Source organism: Hydra vulgaris, chromosome 05, assembly GCF_038396675.1.
Source record: "Hydra vulgaris chromosome 05, alternate assembly HydraT2T_AEP".
NCBI lineage: Eukaryota > Metazoa > Cnidaria > Hydrozoa > Anthoathecata > Hydridae > Hydra > Hydra vulgaris.
The window spans coordinates 23,320,306-23,338,505 of NC_088924.1; the positions used below are offsets into that span (position 1 = coordinate 23,320,306).

The window sequence follows — 18,200 nt, forward strand, 5'->3', positions numbered from 1 at the left end:
TCCTTCCCACCCAGACTTTTTTTTCAATTTTTATAAAGAAAAACATTTTAGAAAAAATCATTGAAAAGAATGTCTTTAAAGTTTTTTTTAATTTACTTGTTGTTATTGAGGTAATAAAAGCAAAAGCGCATATAACAGAGCACCTCAAAATTAAAAATATTGAAATTGACTAAACATAGAATTAATCTATTTGCAAACTAGTGGGAGCGATTTTTAAGCATTTTATTACATAATTAAGTTTTAGCAATTCATCACTTAAATTAGGTCTTTTTTTGATTTCACGTAGGCATTGTTTCCCGATTACGCATTTGCATTCATATGTTCAAGTTATTTTCTTTATTTAATTCTTTTTCATTAAATGGCATTCTAAAAAGTATATTTTATGGAAGTCTAATTTATTTTATAGAAGTTTAAAACTGAAACTTATTAATATTATGTAAAAAATTAGTATTTTAATTACTTAGTTAATTATACGTATTTGATTCAGAAAACGTAATTAAATATATTTGTTATGCCCCGTTTCGTAAGTTTTTTTTTATTAAGAGCTGTTTTTCAAATTGCGGTGCGAAAGAGTTTCGTTTCGAAAGAAATTTGGTTTTTTATCATTATTTTTAAAAATAAAACCCAAAATTGTTCATATGTTGCAATACTGAAAATTAAATTTTAATATAAACATTTTGGAATAAAAAAGTTTTATTTTTTACAATTATATCCGTTTAGCAAAAATCCGTTTTGAAGTCCATAAGATTTTTTTATAGACTTCAAAACATCGCACAGTGAGCCAGAAAGGTGAAAAAACGGCAAAAATTATATAACTATCATATATAATTATGTGATACATCAATATTATCGTATTTTGGGTCGAAAAATTTAAATTTTCCATTAAAAATAACTTTTACGCGTATCTATGACGCGTAAGGCGCGCGCATACGCGTGTAACTGTCTTTTACGCGCGTAAAATATAACCTTTATAAAAAAATCGAATTCCTTGATCCAAAATACGATATAAAAGAATTCCACATGTTTTTTAATCTAAATATTTCTTGTGCCTCAGGCTCGTACTACTTACGCGTATACGCGTTAGAGACTTTTACGCGCACAATGACTGACTTAATTTAAAAAAATTAAATTCCTCAAACCAAAACATTTATTAATTAAATAGAAAAACTGCTTCGAAAAGTATTTTATTATTATATAATATTAAAATATATTAAAAACAAAATAAATATCTATCTTATCTAACTTTTCTTTCAAGAAAACAAAAAAAGAAAACCTAATACTAATAAAAAGGCATTATTTCATTATTACAGCATTAACAAAGATAAAACTTCAGGGGTAAGTGTTTTTCCATTTTCAACCTTGTCTTTTTTAAAACAAGTGTTTGATATTACAGGATCACTTCTAATTAACAAGTATTGGTACTGGTTTTTCATAACATTTTTTCTAGATATCTTTGCTGTATGGTTTAATCTAGCTTTGAGAATTTCTTTATTTAGAGCCTCTTGTGACTCTTCAGAGAAGTAAACAATTGGCAGTTCTAATGCCTCAGATATCTGCACACCTTGTTCCAAGATTTTATGAATTGGGGGAATCACACACCAGCAATAGTTTTTGAGTATAAGAGCTGTAGTTTCATAGCAATACTGGCCAAAACTTTCAGTGTTCAACTCATAACAGGAGCATACTGCTATTAGGATTGTCCTCAATCTAATAACTACATCTACTGCTACTCCCGTTATATCAGCAAAAGTTTCAAATGCTCTTCTGGCAGTGTTTCCATCGTTAGTGTTGCCAAAACTCTGTTTGGGCATATCAACTATAAGACTTAGCTCTTCTCTAAACCTCAGTTGAATGTTCGTTTTTTTACTTTTTACTAATGCTTTTTCAGCAGGGGATTTGGCAAAGTATTTTTTAGTGTCTAATTTATATCCTAAATGTAAAATATATTCAAAACATCTGAGCCAGCAATGCAGAGTAGAAAGACCAAAAAATAAAGCTTTTTCATTGATTGGTTTAGATCTGATCAATGCTGGGTTATTAAGTTCACTGGGCTTAGCTCCGCAAACATTACATGATTGCGAGGACAGAGTGTTAGTGAGGGTATTAACCACTTTACCATCAAACATGGTTAAGTCTAGTTTGAACTTAAATGTGATAGTCGTATCCGGTTTGCCTTCCTCTACTTCTAACTTTACTTCAAACTTGACTAGTCTATTTATTTCTGCTTTTAAAAGTTCATACTCATTTCTTATCAATTCTTCCGTTTCTTTTTGATATTGGAGATGGAGGGGTATACAGTAATGTATACTAGAGGGCTTTTTGTTTAACCATACATTTTTGTTCATGATGGTTAATATAAGTGGAACAACACCTGTCTGGAAAATACTTTGTTCATTAACTTGGGATTCACCAATATTTGTATCAGTGTATTTATGTTTATAGACACTTTGACTTGAGGCACCATGAAAACCACCTTTAAAATGAAGTAGACCTTTAAACCTCCCCCCAATTTTAGCAAACATTCTCATAGAGTCTTGGCATTCCGTAAAAGTTAATATCCTTGTCAGAGTATGATTAAACATACCCTGTAGAGAAGTTGAAACAGATGTTTCTGTCACAATTAAACCCTTAGGATAACATTTGTGTCTCTCATTCTTAATTTCATGAAGTGAAGGATATATATCTGCATTATGTATTATCGATGAATTTCTAATAATTTGATACTGTTCATCAGAAAGGTCACAATGAATCTTTAAGCTCAAGGCATCTTCGGTTTTCATTTTTAGCGGAAAATTTATCTTTTTGATTTTATCTTTTTCAGAGTTTGTAGCACTTTTCACAAGATCAACGAAGTCTTTTTTGCTTGGATCTCTAGTGGCTTTTTTTATTGAAGCAAATGCCAATGCTTCAACAGATGTTCAGCCAATTTGGCAACCTTAAACAAGATAATATTTAATATTTAAGCTTGTAAACTATTTTTTTAACTGGGTTGAATTTAATTTATTTATTAATACCTTAGATCTTCTGCTTCTATCACCTAAATCTTCCCAGTTCTTGCACTTTCTACCTGAACCTGATGCAACATTTTTTTTGTTAACAGTAATATCTTTGTTCAACCAAGTTCGCTCGTGTTCTAAAAGTCTAGAGAAGGTTCTTTCATACTTCCGCAACTTTGATCGGAATTTACATTTAAATATTATTAGAGTTTTCTTTAGATTTATCATTTCAGGTTTTTCAATACTTTCATAGTATAGACCCTCCAGTCTACAAAACTCACGTAGAAGAGCCTCGAGTAAGTTATCATGATTAATTCCTAACTCTTAAATTATAGGAACTAAATGTATTCTTTTCATGTTGAATGCAAGCAATAAACTATTTTAAGTTATTTTATACACAAGTTTTAATTTTAAAACAAGCACTATGCCATCAAACGTTGCATATATTGGTTTTTGAGGTTTGATAATTAGCACCATCTGCATGAGCATGAGTTTTTTTACTAATAGGAACTAAATGTATAATTTGCGTAATGAATGAAAGCAATGAACTAATATTCGCTACTTTATACGGCAAGTTTTGTTTAAAAACGAAAAAAAAAACAAAAAAAAACCGAAGTATTTGAAAGGTCTTATTTTAATTGGGGCAAGTTTGGGCACATGATTTTTATTTTTTCTGCTTTCATATATACCTATTAATGGGAAAATATTAAAACTACCATGGAATCTAGTGGAATCGTTTAGTTTTTAAACTAAACTCATAATTAAACTAATTTTAAAAAATCAATTTATGACACATTTTTGAGATCTCAGTAATGAAAAACTAAAAACAAAATTTATTGTCAAAAATGTTGTTAGTAGTTGCCAAACATCCTAAACATATGACTTCAAATTATATTTTGAACTGTTTTTACCCATGTCAATCTTAAAAGAGTGACACAAAAGCTAGATTTTTTTGAACGAGTTTTCCGATAAATAAAATAAAATAAATAAGTCTCGGAAAAAGGCGTATAAATTAGTGAAACCTTGAAAATTGTTCACAAAAAAGTTAATTATTGACTTTTAGTGGTTTTGGTAACATTATAATTAAATTAATTAATTTCCAGCAATACTTTTTTTATGGGGGGTATTTTGCCGTTTTTTATGGATTTTGACTCACTGTGCGTCGTTAAGCAAAAGAGCTCAGTTCGCAAGTGCGACTTCCGTAAGTTCCGCTACTTTCGTAGTTTCATTTCGTAATTCAACTTGCAAAAGGCTAAATTTCGTAAGAACTTTTGCAAAATGAACATTCACGGTGTTTTTTGTTTCGTAAAATTTGGTAAGAAAAAAAAAAAAATCCTGATCTCAATATCCTTCCGAGAGAATTTTATTTTTCCGGAATGGTACAACAACTCTAATATATACTCTTGCTAGATGACAATACAATATTCAATAACTAGTTTTGTAATAAGTCAATTCGTTAGTTAATTTTATTAATTAAGTTTGTTTTTTTATGGAATAAAGAATTATAATCTTTAAAACTGTATTAGAAAAGGTAATTTCGTTGTTTTCATACCTTTACGCGCGTATAGCATATTTGAATAAGGCGTTGACTTAAATAACCATTCGCTTTTTTGTAATATTTATGAACACGTAGTAAAAAATTATAAAATCAAATAATGTTGCTGTTTTTCTTACTGTTAAAATTGTAGCTGTCAACAGGCTTTATTATAACAGATTATTGATTAAATTATTCAGTTAAATAGGGGTAACTTTTTGTGGCATTACGTAAATTTGAAAGGAATACAGTTTTAAGATTTATTTACAATTAAAATAAAAACAGTTGCAATCGTAAAAATAAAAAAAATAAAAAAAATTAAGGAAATGCAATTTAATTTGCAGCATATTTTATTATAAAAAAAAAAAAAAAAATGCTTTTTTCTTACCTAAAGAATTAAAAAAAAAAGCTTGCCGTGACTAGAGACCATTTTCTTATTTAACAACCCTCTTTCTATAGAAAAAAGCTTAAAATACTTATATCTTACTTGGCACAAATTTTATTATTTTTGAGTTACTGAACACTTATATTTTCAAACTTTAAACAACATATAACACGAATAAAAAATACACCCTCTTCAATATCAGCGTTATATCAACATAACAACGTCGCAGAAGTAAAACTATATTTATTCTTAAAAATAATTATATGAAAAATCTCGTTTTACAGCTAAAAGTTTTAAAATTCAAACTTAAGTATGTTTACATTTGGTGTATTATATATTATATAAATATAATAATATATAAATAATTTATAATAATATATATTTAGTTTACATATATGCATACATACATACTTAGGTACAAATTTATATATATATATATATATATATATATATATATATATATATATATATATATATACACACACACATATATATATATATATATATATATATATATATATATATATATATATATATATATATATATATATATGGAGAAAGAGAAAAGGAGAGAGAAACGACAAGGAAAGCAATTATACATAAAATGTGTGAAAAGCAAATACGCAACCAAATATCTACACTTTTGTACATGCGAACAACAACTCTCAATATACATGGCGGTCATTAATAAGACCACTCGAATCTTAATTTCCAGGTCTCATTATTAAACTTTCGAAAAAACAAACCTTCAGCATTTCCTAATTAATTACAAAACAAATAATTATGGTTATAGCAATCAATAAAAAATATGCAAGCATATGCGTAATGCGATAAAAACAAACATTCTAGAAATTCTTTTACCTAACCATTGGTTTGATCCAAAAGTGTAAGTTTGATCATAACTGCCTTCAAAATGTTTCCGCTTTGTCGCATCAATAAAACTAAAAGCCGTATCATAAAATTGTTGGTTAGTCAACGATAGCCATTTTTTATTTATCTGACAAAACATCATATATGTTTTTTGGTTTCGGTGGATAGCATATAGCTGTTTAGTTATTGAGTGGTGACCAAGAACAGAACCAATACGTACATCTAACCCTAAAAAAACATTTTTTCTCTAAAATATTCAAGTACTTTACCAAGATATTTTGCGCGTGTATTATATAATATATGAGCCTAAAATAATATCGAAAAAAAAAATCTGTTTTTATATTTTGGCGCCTAATCGATATAATATAGGATAATCTATGTGTCTAAATGTTGAAACATCTTGTGACTGTCAACCAAAATAGATTGATTTAATAATGCCACTATGGAGGAAAAAAGTATTGCAGAAAGTGCTTTAAACAGTTTCAACTTGATCAATAATGTTTTACAAATGATTTAAATTCAGTCAATATTTTTTAACGAAAAGATAGTTTACTTGTCTTTTATGACTTTTAGTCATGACTAAAACACTGACCAAACTATTATCCTCAGTCTATATATTTACATTTAATTCTTGCTATTCCTATTGCCAGTCAATGTATTTATGCCAAATAGCACACAAAAAAAACTTATCTTTATAGTTATATCATATAAACTTCTCTTTATATTTAAATTAACAAAATATTTGTGGTTATTTAAAATGTTTTGATCTGCAAAAATATTGGGGGTTGATATTTAAAGTTTTAATTTAATTTCGTTAAAAATTCAATTTTTTAATTTAGTCTAAATTTGTTTTAAATCACATTTAGCTTTATTTAATGACTTTTATTATAAAATATCTGAAAATTATAATAGAAACTTTAACGATTTAAATAAATTCGCAAAAAATATTTAGAAATAGTTTTATATTTTAAAAAATATACTTTAATACTTTATAACAATAAACATTTTGTCAAATAATGAAAAAAAGAAAACAGGTTTCAAATAATGAAAAAAAAACAGGTTTCAATCAATGAAAAAAAGAAACAGGTTTCAAATAGTGAAAAAAAAAAACAGGTTTCAAATAATGAAAAAAAAAACAGGTTTCAAATCAAATAAAAAAATAGAACTAAAGTAACTAAACTTTTTCAATAAAAATATATTGCTTTAAATATATTAGGAATGATTTTAAAATCAAAAACATAGCAAACTTCATGCATACTAAATTAACAATAATACAATCAATAAATTTACAATCATAAATACAATTTATATTAATGATATGCATAAAGCTTCCCAAAAAAATATCTACAATTATGTATGCTGACAATACGAATTTATTTTTAAATCATCCTGATGCAAAGACTTTATTTGAAACTATGAATATTGAACTCGAAAATTTGAACATCCAATTCATAGCAAATAAATTATCCCTTAAGTGTGAAAAAACTAACTTTTCTCTTTTTCATAAAAAAAGAATTAATTATTCTCCGTTTAATCTTTGGTTTCAAAGAACACTTAAAAAAAAATTTTTCCAGATGAAATCTGTTTCTAGTAAATCTGAAACAAATTTTTCTAATATAACAAATTTGTAACAAAGTGCTTTTCATAACTAGGCTTTAATCAGCGTGACTATTTATTCATGTGTATAACTTGTGAAATGCTTTGTAACATGTGTTGATATTTTATGCCTACTTTCTGATTTTTTTCATGCATAATGCTGTATCGTCAAAATCCAAAACAAAATTTTTCTGTTTATCATTTAGATCTCATTGTTTATAATTTGGATCCTATAGGAAGCTTGTTGATCATTATTTAACCTGAAATAAATGCCCACATCTTTCAGATAAAATTTTCCATTACGTGACAGCAAGTTTAATAAAATCATCAGTCTTGTTAAGGTTTGAGATGTTAAAAGTTTCAGGTGATTAAAAAGAGCGATTTAAGCATAATCAGAAAAAATAACTTTTGCTTTCTGAGTTCATTATTTCGCGTAGTTTTGATAACGTAGACCAAAGTCAAACAACAAAAAAGTTTTGTCTGTAGATAACCAAAGTTTTTCGTAAAATGTTAGAGTTAGATTTTCATCATATATAATTGCCTTTGTTTTGCTATTCGACCCTCTTACTAATTATAAAGTTAAATAAATTTGATCGTATAAAAATTAGGAATTTATTTGTTTAGATGTTTTCTACAACATTTTTAAAAGAAAGTTAGGACCATTAAATATATGACTTGTGTTACAAGTTATCATAACTAACAAATAATTTATAATATTTACATATTGATATTTTATGTTGTACTTATAATAGTATCTTGTATTAAGGATTTTTTTAAATTTGTTCAAGCTTGAAGTTATTAATTCTCAAATTTATATATACTGTTATTAAATATCAAACTTATATATACTATTTAACTGAAATAGATTAATTCTTAATCTATTTCAATTTTTTTATCACTGTATGTAATACACTTATTGCATAATACTACATGTATTATTTTTGCTTTTTTTTTATTTTTATTTTCAGTATGTATATACATATGCATGCACTAAATATTGTTGTAAAGTCAAATTTTAAAGTTTTAGGTGCATTATAGCTTTTAATTTTATTCTAAATATTGTGTAAGAAAATTTTCTTACACAATATTTTTTTTTGTATTTGAAACACGCTTTCATGTAATATGGTTTTCACACGAAAACGTGTTTCAAATACCAATTGAAATTCTACGTTTTTTCCATAAGTTTGTTTTATACGTTTTCCATGGAAATTAAAAAACTGGTATCTGTTCTGGTATCTGTTCTATATTTTAAAGATAAAACTTAAATTCTCAATTACTCTTCCAAATTAAAAGGTAAAAACATTTTCATATAAGAAGATTACTGTAGGGAAACGAGTGTTATACGAAAGTCTCAACGTGAAAAAATGAAAATCGAAAGAGAAGCTGGTAAATTCGCATATATCTTATCCTACAAACGTATTGTTCGGGATTAGAATTCCAAAAAAAGTAATAATCTATTTTTTTAAATTTTTTTGATATATATTTTTACATAACTTTATTTGCATTGAATAATTATGGCATCAGATTGATTAATTATGACATAGGTAAGCGGTTTTCAAAATTTAACTATTTTTGATAAAAACGTTTTTTCATTGCACGGAAACATTATCAAAGACATTAATTATTTTCATGAAAGTAACAAAGAATGTTTTTATTTCTACCCGTATGAAGTAAAAGGGTTTATATTTAACAATATTAGCAGTAAAGTCTTAGAATTTGTTTACGTTATGTTTAAATATACGTTATATGCTTAAGTGGTATGCAATAAGTTAATTACTAAGTCTTCCTAAATGACTTTTAAATTGTCGCACACTATTATTTATTGCCAAATCTAAATTATAGCGAAAATGGAATCAGTTTATAATGATTTTGAAAAAAAGATAATTTATTTGAAACCCATACACTTAGTCAACGGATCCGATCCGCATACTAATTATTTTAATGAAAATAATTCTCCTGAATTTGAAACCTCTTATATTTATTCTTATCGTGGGCGAAATTTTAAAAAGCGATAATAAAAGTGATTATCTTAATGCAGTCCACATTAATGTACGTAGCTTAATAAAGAATTTTGAAAACTTATTAAATTTTATTAGCGAAGTTGAAAGTTCTTTTAATTTAATTTGTTTTAGTGAAAACTGGTGTTTACAAGCAGATTTTAAAAATAACTCAAATCTCTATCTCACAGGTTTTGATCCAGCAATTTTAAAACGAAGTACTAATAAGCGAGAAGGAGGAGTTTTATTTTTTGGTAAAAGTAACCTTTTGTATAAAGTTCGAAGCGAAATGTGAGTTTCTGACAAAAACAAAAAGATTTTAACAATAGAACTTATCATCAAGCGTTCAAAAAATACACTAATAAGCTGTTGTTACAGGCTACCAACTGGAAAATATGAATACTTTGGCAATTTTTTATTAAAAAACATAATAAAGCAAACTGATCTTGAAAAGAATAAAAATTACTTGATATGGGATTTCAACATAAACTCCTTTGATTATTATAAAAATCAAAATTATTAATGGTTTATTTGAAACTGGAACAATAGCTATAACTAATCGCCGGACTAGAACCACAAGTCATTTATCATCATTAATTGATAACATTTTAACAACCGATTGTTTTAATAAGTCACTAAATAAAGAAATTATAAAAAACGATGTTTCCGATCGCTTCCCAATTTATTTTTCTCTATGTGTTAATTTAAAAAAAGAAAAGCAGAAAAGGTTTTTATAAAAAAACGGCTTATCAACAATAATAATTTAAGTTCTTTCAGATAAAAATAACCACTTATAGATTGGGGTTATATTAACTTGATAATATCAACATAATCTACGACAATTTTTTCAAAACTTTTTACCAAGCGAACTATTTTAGTTTTGCTTTAATTAAAATAGTTTTAAGCGGTAAAGAAATGTCATCTCTTTCAAATCTTCAAAAACTAAGCAGAAGCTATACAATAAATACCTAAAATTGAAATCAGAAAAACATAAACAAAATTATAAAACTTATAAAAAGTTACTTGAAATGCTTCGCAAAAATGCAAAGAAACTACTATTCAAACTTGCTTAATAAATATAACCACAACTTAAAACGCGTTTGGCGAATCATAAAAAAGGTGTCTGAAAAACTAAAACCAAATAAAAGTTTTCTCTCAAATATTATACAAATTGACACTAAATTAATAAAAAATTCAAATGATATTGAATTTGAATTTAACAAGCTTTTCACCACCATCGGGACAAAATTTAGCGATAGTATTTCATTTATTAAAGATAAATCTGTTGACGAGTTCGAAACATCAACAAGCTCTAATATAAATTTTAAAATTAACTTTTAATGAATTTGAGACTGCTTTTAAGTCATTTAAACAAAGTAAAGCTACTGGGTATGTTGATACTAACACAAATATTGTTGATGATAACTACGATGTTATAAAAGATATTCTTTATAAAATCTGAAGAGCATCCGAAGCACAAGGGTCTTTTCTAGATTAACTAAAAATAGCAAAAGTAACTCCAATCTTTAATGGATCGTACAAATATAAAAAATTATTGCCCGATTTCAGTTCTTCCAGCTTTTTCAAATATTTTAGAAAGAATAATATACAACTGAGTCTACTCTTATCTTGATGAAAATAAAATTCTTTATTAAAACCAATTTGGTTTTTTAAAAATTAATTTAACCGAGCATGCCATTCTTTAACTTACGCGCAACATAACTGACTCTTTTAAAGACTCTTGCTTTAAACTAGGAGTGTTTATTGATTTGCTAAGGCATGGGTCAGGAACCTTTTTTAACCTAAGAGCCATAACGGCTGAAAAAAATTCAAAATAGTAATGAAGAGCCACAAAAATACAAAATTAAAATTTTTTTTTTTTATAAACCTGAAGTCATAAAATGAAACTCACATATAATATTAAAAAGATAGAAAAAGGTATAGTTAACAACAATTATTATTGGTGAAATGAAGTTTAATGTGATTTCTGGAGTTGAACTTTTTTCGATAATTTGGTTAAATTTGGCTGATATTTTGTTGAATGCAACTGTAGTAGTGCCTGCTTACTTTCATCTGTCAACCTTTTCGGTATTTATTTTTAATAAAATTCATCGATGAAAAAAATTGTTTACAATTATACGTTGAACTAAAAATGGTTAATAGACTAAAAGCAAGTTTTTTGGAATTTATATAAGTATTTGGCAGTGAAGTCAACCATTGGAATATGATATCCTGTGGCGTACCTTTGATGTTTTCTTCATAGATGGCGATATGTGCAATCATTACTTCAAATTTATCAGCCCTGATATTTTTATTCCGAATCTCGACAGGCTCCAAGTGTTAGTCTGCAATATTTATTTTAGGAAATGCATTTAACTCCATCAATGTCAAATTGCATTTTAATGGCAGTATTACAAACTTTAATGAATCCTAATATTTTTTAAAATCACGAATTCTGCTTGGAAATTGGTGAACAATTGTAGTTGTTATCTCAAAAAATTGTTTAGGATCAACCTTTAACTGCTTCTGAAATTATATTGATCCTGAAGTTTCGTAAATTATTAAAATATATAAATTAGTCTCCTAAATTATCGTTTGAAATAACTGTAATTTTTGTTTAAAAGTAATCAGTTCTTCCAGTGGCTGGGCAGATATATTTCATTTTCCTTGCATCTTCAGATTAAGTTTATTAAAATGTTCTGTCATATCAAGCAAAAAGTAAAAATTCTGCAGCCATTCTGAATTCTTTAATAGATTGCAATGTTCTTCATTAAAATATTTAGCAGCTAAAAATGAAGTTATTTCACTTAAGCATTTAGAAAATTATTTTAAAGCTTTTCCTCTTGACAACCAACGTACAGCTGTGAATGTATCTAGTTCTTTAAGTATAAAATCCATTTATTCTAACAATGCTGTAAAGATTCTGTGATTGAACAATTTTGCTCGGATGAAATTTACTATCGGCACAATGATGTATCCTCTACAACAAATTTACTAGATATAACATGTGGTGTACCCCAAGGGTCTATACTAGGACCACTTCTTTTTCTCCTTTATATCAATGATCTTTATAATGCCTCAAATTTAAAAACAGTAATGTTTGCTGATGACACAAACTTTTTTTTGTCTAGCAATAACATCATAACACTATTTAATGACATGAACATAGAGCTAATTAAAATTTCAAAATGGTTTAAGTCTAATAAGTTATCAATTAACATAGAAAAAAACTAAATGGACTCTATTTCATCCAAAATCCAAAAACATCTTTTGCCAAATGATATGCCTCAAATATATATAGATAATATTCAAATAAAACAATCAAAAGTTATACTTTTTTTGGTGTTTTTATTTGTGAAAACCTTACGTGGAAAAATCATATTGAAACCTTGCGCAACAAAGTTTCAAAAAATATTGGAGTACTATATAAAGCGAGAAGTTTTGTAAATAGGCACGCATCAATTCAACTTTATTATTCACTTATTCAATGCCATCTAAATTATTCAAATATCGCATGGGGCAGTGCTAAAAAATGTCAATTAGATCCTCTTTATCGGCAACAGAAGCGTCAAGCACGACTAATAAATTTAAAGATCGTTTTACTCATGCAAAACCACTTTTATTCAAATTGAGTATTCTTAATATAAACCAACTAAATGTTTTTAACACTCTTTGCCTTATATTTAAATGTAAGATAAACTTAGCTCCAATACCTTTTCAAAATTTATATGCAATGAAGCCCAAAAACAAATATGATCTAAGAAATGACAATTTTATTTATCAACATTATTCGCATAAAAATTTTGGAAGGTCTCTTATATCTTATCGCGGAGCTTATTTGTGGAACCAAATAGTTTTAAAAAATTTTGATTTTTCCCAAAGTTGGAATTTTTCTTCTTTCAAAATCCAAACTGAAAAAAGTTATTTTCTCAATAGAAAATATTTTCGAGTTCTTCTGATCTCTTTTCTTTTTTTTAGATTATTCACCTCCTCAAGGCCCGAGGGGGGCCACTACAGTCGAGGAGGATACTCATTTTTTTTTTTTTTTTTTTTTTCTTTTTAATATTTTTTTTTTAGTCGTTATTCGTGGTGCAACCCTCTCTCAACTCTTTAACTCCGAAACACGAACCTTGCCGAGCAAGGCCGCTGCGCGGAGAAACTAAGTTGAGCGCGGTACTTCCAGGGGCGTGGTGGGAGTCGAACTACGAACCTCTCGCTTACAAAGCGAGCGCTCTTACCACTACACCACTACCGCATTTTATAAGTGCTTCTAAATGTAATTTAAAATATTTGTTTTTATTTTTTATTGTTTTTTTAATCGGTATTTTATTTGTATGACGGTTTTCATAAAAACGGTATTTACTAATTTTAAATATTTGATTTTATTTTTTTATTGTTTATTTAAACGGTGTTTTATAATTGAGGTTATTTTATTTGTATGAAGGTTATCTTAAACGGTATTTACTTTTTATTTTATATTTTTTTGAAATAATTGGTTTATAATTTTTGTATTGTTAAACAGTTCTCGGTGACAGGATCTTATGATCCTCTTCGAGTTTCCGTGTTCTTTATATATTATGTACCAACGACACTTTTACCAGAGAATATTGTTAAATGAACAAAAAAAAAAAAAAAAAAAAAAAATAATGACTTCCATTACATTACATTACATTATTAGCTGTGGTATTGCTCCTAAAGATTTTGCAACCAAAGCTTCCTGATATAAAATACAATAAAATGAGATAAATTTCATGAGAAATATGATTGGAAAATAGTTTGATAAAGCTTTTGTTTTTTGCAATCATAGCAAGTGCTCCATCAGTTGCAACGCTGACTACACGCTCAATGTTTATATTTTTTTTGTTTCCAACCATTTTAAAACTGGTTCTGCGATATCTTCCCCTCTCGTTTGTCCCTTCATAGGCAACAATTCAAGAAGTTGCTGTTGTACACCGGAAGTTGTTAAGTATTTGACCATTACGCAACATTGAGATATATCAGTGACATCTACAGATTCATCAATAGAAAGGGACAAAAATTCAGTCGTTTTAATATCTTCTATTTTCATACTTAAAACCTCTTCTGCAATATTTAAAATTCGTTCCTTTACGGTTCAAGCCGAGAGTGGTTTATCTTTAATCTTTGATAGTATTAAATTTTTATTTTTAAAATCAGTATATAGAATTCCAGAAACAGTATACATGCAATCCTTCAAAAACTCACCATCTGTAAGTGGTTTACCAGCTTTTTCAATTTGCAATGATAATGCGAAGCCGGATTGAGTTGTGGTCGATCCGAAATATATATATTTGAAAAGCAATTTTGTTGAATTAGTTGTTTTCTTTGCAATTCATTAATAGCTTTTTTTCTGCATTCACCTTCGGGATACTTTTGAACAAATTCTTTATGTTTTCCTTTAAAATGTCGTTCAGCATTGCTTGATTTATTATTCTGAAGTTTCACAGAACATATTAAACATAGAGGATTACCATTACTTTCTATAACTGCATATTTTTCAGTCCATAGTTTATTAAATCTTCTATTTTCATCCGCAACTTTTCTTTTTTTGGTGCTTGGTGCTCATTATGATCTATCTAACGCATTAGTCTTAATGCGTTAAAAAAAATTTAAAAAATTTAACTGATTACTAAAGCTAAAATAAACAATAATTATTTTACCATTCTTAATAAATCAAAAAAGCTAAAATTAAATTACAATTACAAAGTATATTTGAATAATTGAAAGTCAAAATAAATAATAGTTAAAATAAGTTTGTTATATATAATATAAACTCGAAAAAACTCGATATGTTTCTTTTTCATTTTTGAAAAAATTGGCAAATAGGCATATAGTTCAAAAAAATATGTGCAAAAAAATTTCAAAAATGATTAATTTTCTTCTTCATTTTTGAAAAATTGGAGAAAATAGACACATAAAAGAATACTACATAAAAATATATGAAAAACTAGAAAATATAGAGACATAAAATAGGGCATAAATATATGTGGGGACGGGTAGGGGGAAAATAAGTAATTTTCTTATTCATTTTTGTAAAAGTTTTCTTTAGAAAATACAAAAGTAATAAAAAAAAGAAGTTAAAATTTTTAATATTGTAAATCTATATGAGAGCAACATTTTTTTAACAAAAGAGCCGCATGCGGCTCCGGAGCCGCAGGTTCCCTACTACTGGTCTATGGCATTTGATATCGTCAATCATCAAATCCTGTTAAAAAAAACTAATATCATATGGTATTAAAGATAAAAATATGGTTTGAAAGTTATCTTACTAACCATAAACAAATTGTTTGCAATAAAGATTCTTTATCTCATCTATTAATGAATATAACATGTAATATTCATGAATACATGTTATATTCATCTACATGAAACCATACTTGGTCCACTTATTTTTTTAATATACATAAATGATTTTCATAAATCGTCAAACTTAACAACAACAATATATTTGCAGAGGATACAAATTTATTTTTGTCTCGTAAAGATATTAACATGCTTTTTACTTATATGACAAATGAATTAGAAAAGCTTCTGTTTGGTTTAAACAAAATAGATTGTCTCTAAATAGAGAAAAAAATGTAAATGGACACTTTTTTATCCACCTTCAAAAAAACAAAAACTGCCTCATATCATGCCGGACCTTTTAATTGATAACATAAAAACAAAAATAGAAAAGTCACTAAGTTTCTTGGAGTATATATTGATTAAAATCTATCTTGGAGAGATCATATTGATAAAACCTCCAATGAAATTGCTAAATGCATCGAAATTCTCTAAAAAACAGGAAATATATTAAGTAAACACCATTACACACAGTTATATTATTTATTTATATATTGTCATTTAAACTACGCAAATATTATATGGCGAAGCACTCATTGATCAAAGCTTAAATCTCTTTACCTTCATCCAAAACACACAGCTCGCTTGCTGCTTTTTCATACGAAACAACTTTTTAAAGAAATGAATATTTCAAATGTATATCAACTAAATGTCTTTAATATTTTATGTTTCATGTTTAGATGTAGAAAAAATTTGTTGCCAAATGTATTATAAAATCTTTATTGTATGAAACCTAAAAACAAATATAATCTTCGAATTAATAACATTATTTAAATAACCTTATTGCCCCTTTTTGAGGTAAAAACAAAGACCAGTTTTTTATTTCTTATCGAGGTTCTTATCTCTGGAACAAAAATAGTCTTACCAAATTTTAATTTTCCTACTCAACTGACTCTTGCTTCATTCAAACAAAAACTATATTTTTAATTAAAAATATCATAATATATTTTTAATTATTTTTTTGTTTGCTGTTGTTTTATTTTGTTTATTATTTGGTTTAACATTTAATCATGGCTTTTTAACATTTTACCTTGGTTTTTAAATATTTCTGAATAAAGGTGTATTATTATTTTACTACAGACATTGTATTTTTATTAAAAATTTACCATGTATTTTAAATGGTTTCATGACAAAACTCTCATGATCTTCTTGAAGTCCTGTAGTTATTAATGTAAAAATTGAAAAATATATTTGGTTATTGTAATATTTTTACACGACAAAAAATAAAAAAAAATAAAATAATTACTGCAGCAGATGGATTTTCTGTTTAAAAACTTAAAGTAGTATTAATTGTATGCCAGTATTATTCTAATTAACTCATATTACAACAAAGATAACTAAAAAGAGATGAACGTGGGCTCATAATGATTAAATCAACGATTTGGAATTCCTTCTAATACATGATTTAAAACCTTTTGGAAGAGAAAGCGTCCTTATTAGCCAAAGTTGCATTAACTGGTAAGGTGGAGAATCTTACTATGAATGATTGAAAACTCGCCAAGGGTTAAATAAAAATTTTAACTCCTTTTGAACAGGCTAGCAGGGAGTTGTGTGGTGAAAGTTACCCAACGCTATTTATGAAAATACTAACTCCGCATGGATTACACCAGAAATTGCAAGATTTTATCAGTGATATTGCAAATAGAGGCTTTGGAGTTTGACTGGCGCGGAGACTTGTGGCATCTTTAGAAAGAAGGTTTCCTTCTTTTGACAAGATTACATAAATAATTACACATATACTGAGACTCAGTATAGAAGTGCTTATTTCAGTGTTTTATCATGCTTTTTTGCGACATTCACTGTCATTAATAACGCACAAGTTTTTAGTTACCTATTTCCCCCAAAGCTATCTTCAATTGCATTAAGGACCATGGTCATACTTAACTAATATATTAACGTCTAATCATCTATATCCTTTGAACTAGTTTGTTGAACTCGTTAAATAGTTTCTGTAATATTTTATTAGGTTTAGCCAGATGCAGTTTGAACACTGGTAGATCCCAGGTATAAGTCACTTTACAGCAAGCAACCTGAGAAGCTGGCGGCCAACTTATATGAGAAGCTGGCAGCCAACTTATTAAAGCTTCATGAATTACTCAATGAACTTCAAGCAGTACCAGGTTTAGAACCATAACCAGTTCGGTCTCAGCACTCAGTGACGGAGTCTACACCAGAAACACAATCAACGGGCTTGTGGGAGTCTCTCGATAACATGATGACAGCAATTGAAACCAACGACAATGCTGTTGATGTTGATGTGTCAAGTACAACTACGCTTGATGATGATTCAATGACATACTTGAAAGATATGGCAAATTGGCGCAATGGGTATCCCCTATCATGGTGGAGGCAAAATAAAGTCGATTTTTTTGTCTTACTAAGATTATTCAACCAATTCTGGCATTCCAAGCGACTAGTGTCAATTCAGAAGGTCTGAACTCAACATCTGAAAACATCGTTTT

The 18,200-nt window shown here is 27.5% G+C and overlaps 1 protein-coding gene across 1 annotated transcript in view; it reads right to left on the bottom strand.

Moving 5' to 3' along the window:
- Positions 1–5,474: 5,474 nt before the first annotated feature.
- LOC136080700 (uncharacterized) overlaps positions 5,475–18,200 on the bottom strand; it is a 123,260-nt gene continuing 110,534 nt past the window's right edge. The window contains exons 10-11 of the mRNA XM_065797689.1: positions 5,777–6,013; positions 5,475–5,673 (exon numbers count right to left, since the gene is read on the bottom strand). Of these exons, the coding sequence (XP_065653761.1) occupies positions 5,600–5,673; positions 5,777–6,013 (311 nt within the window). The 3' untranslated portion in view covers positions 5,475–5,599. The remainder of the gene's footprint in view (positions 5,674–5,776; positions 6,014–18,200) is intronic.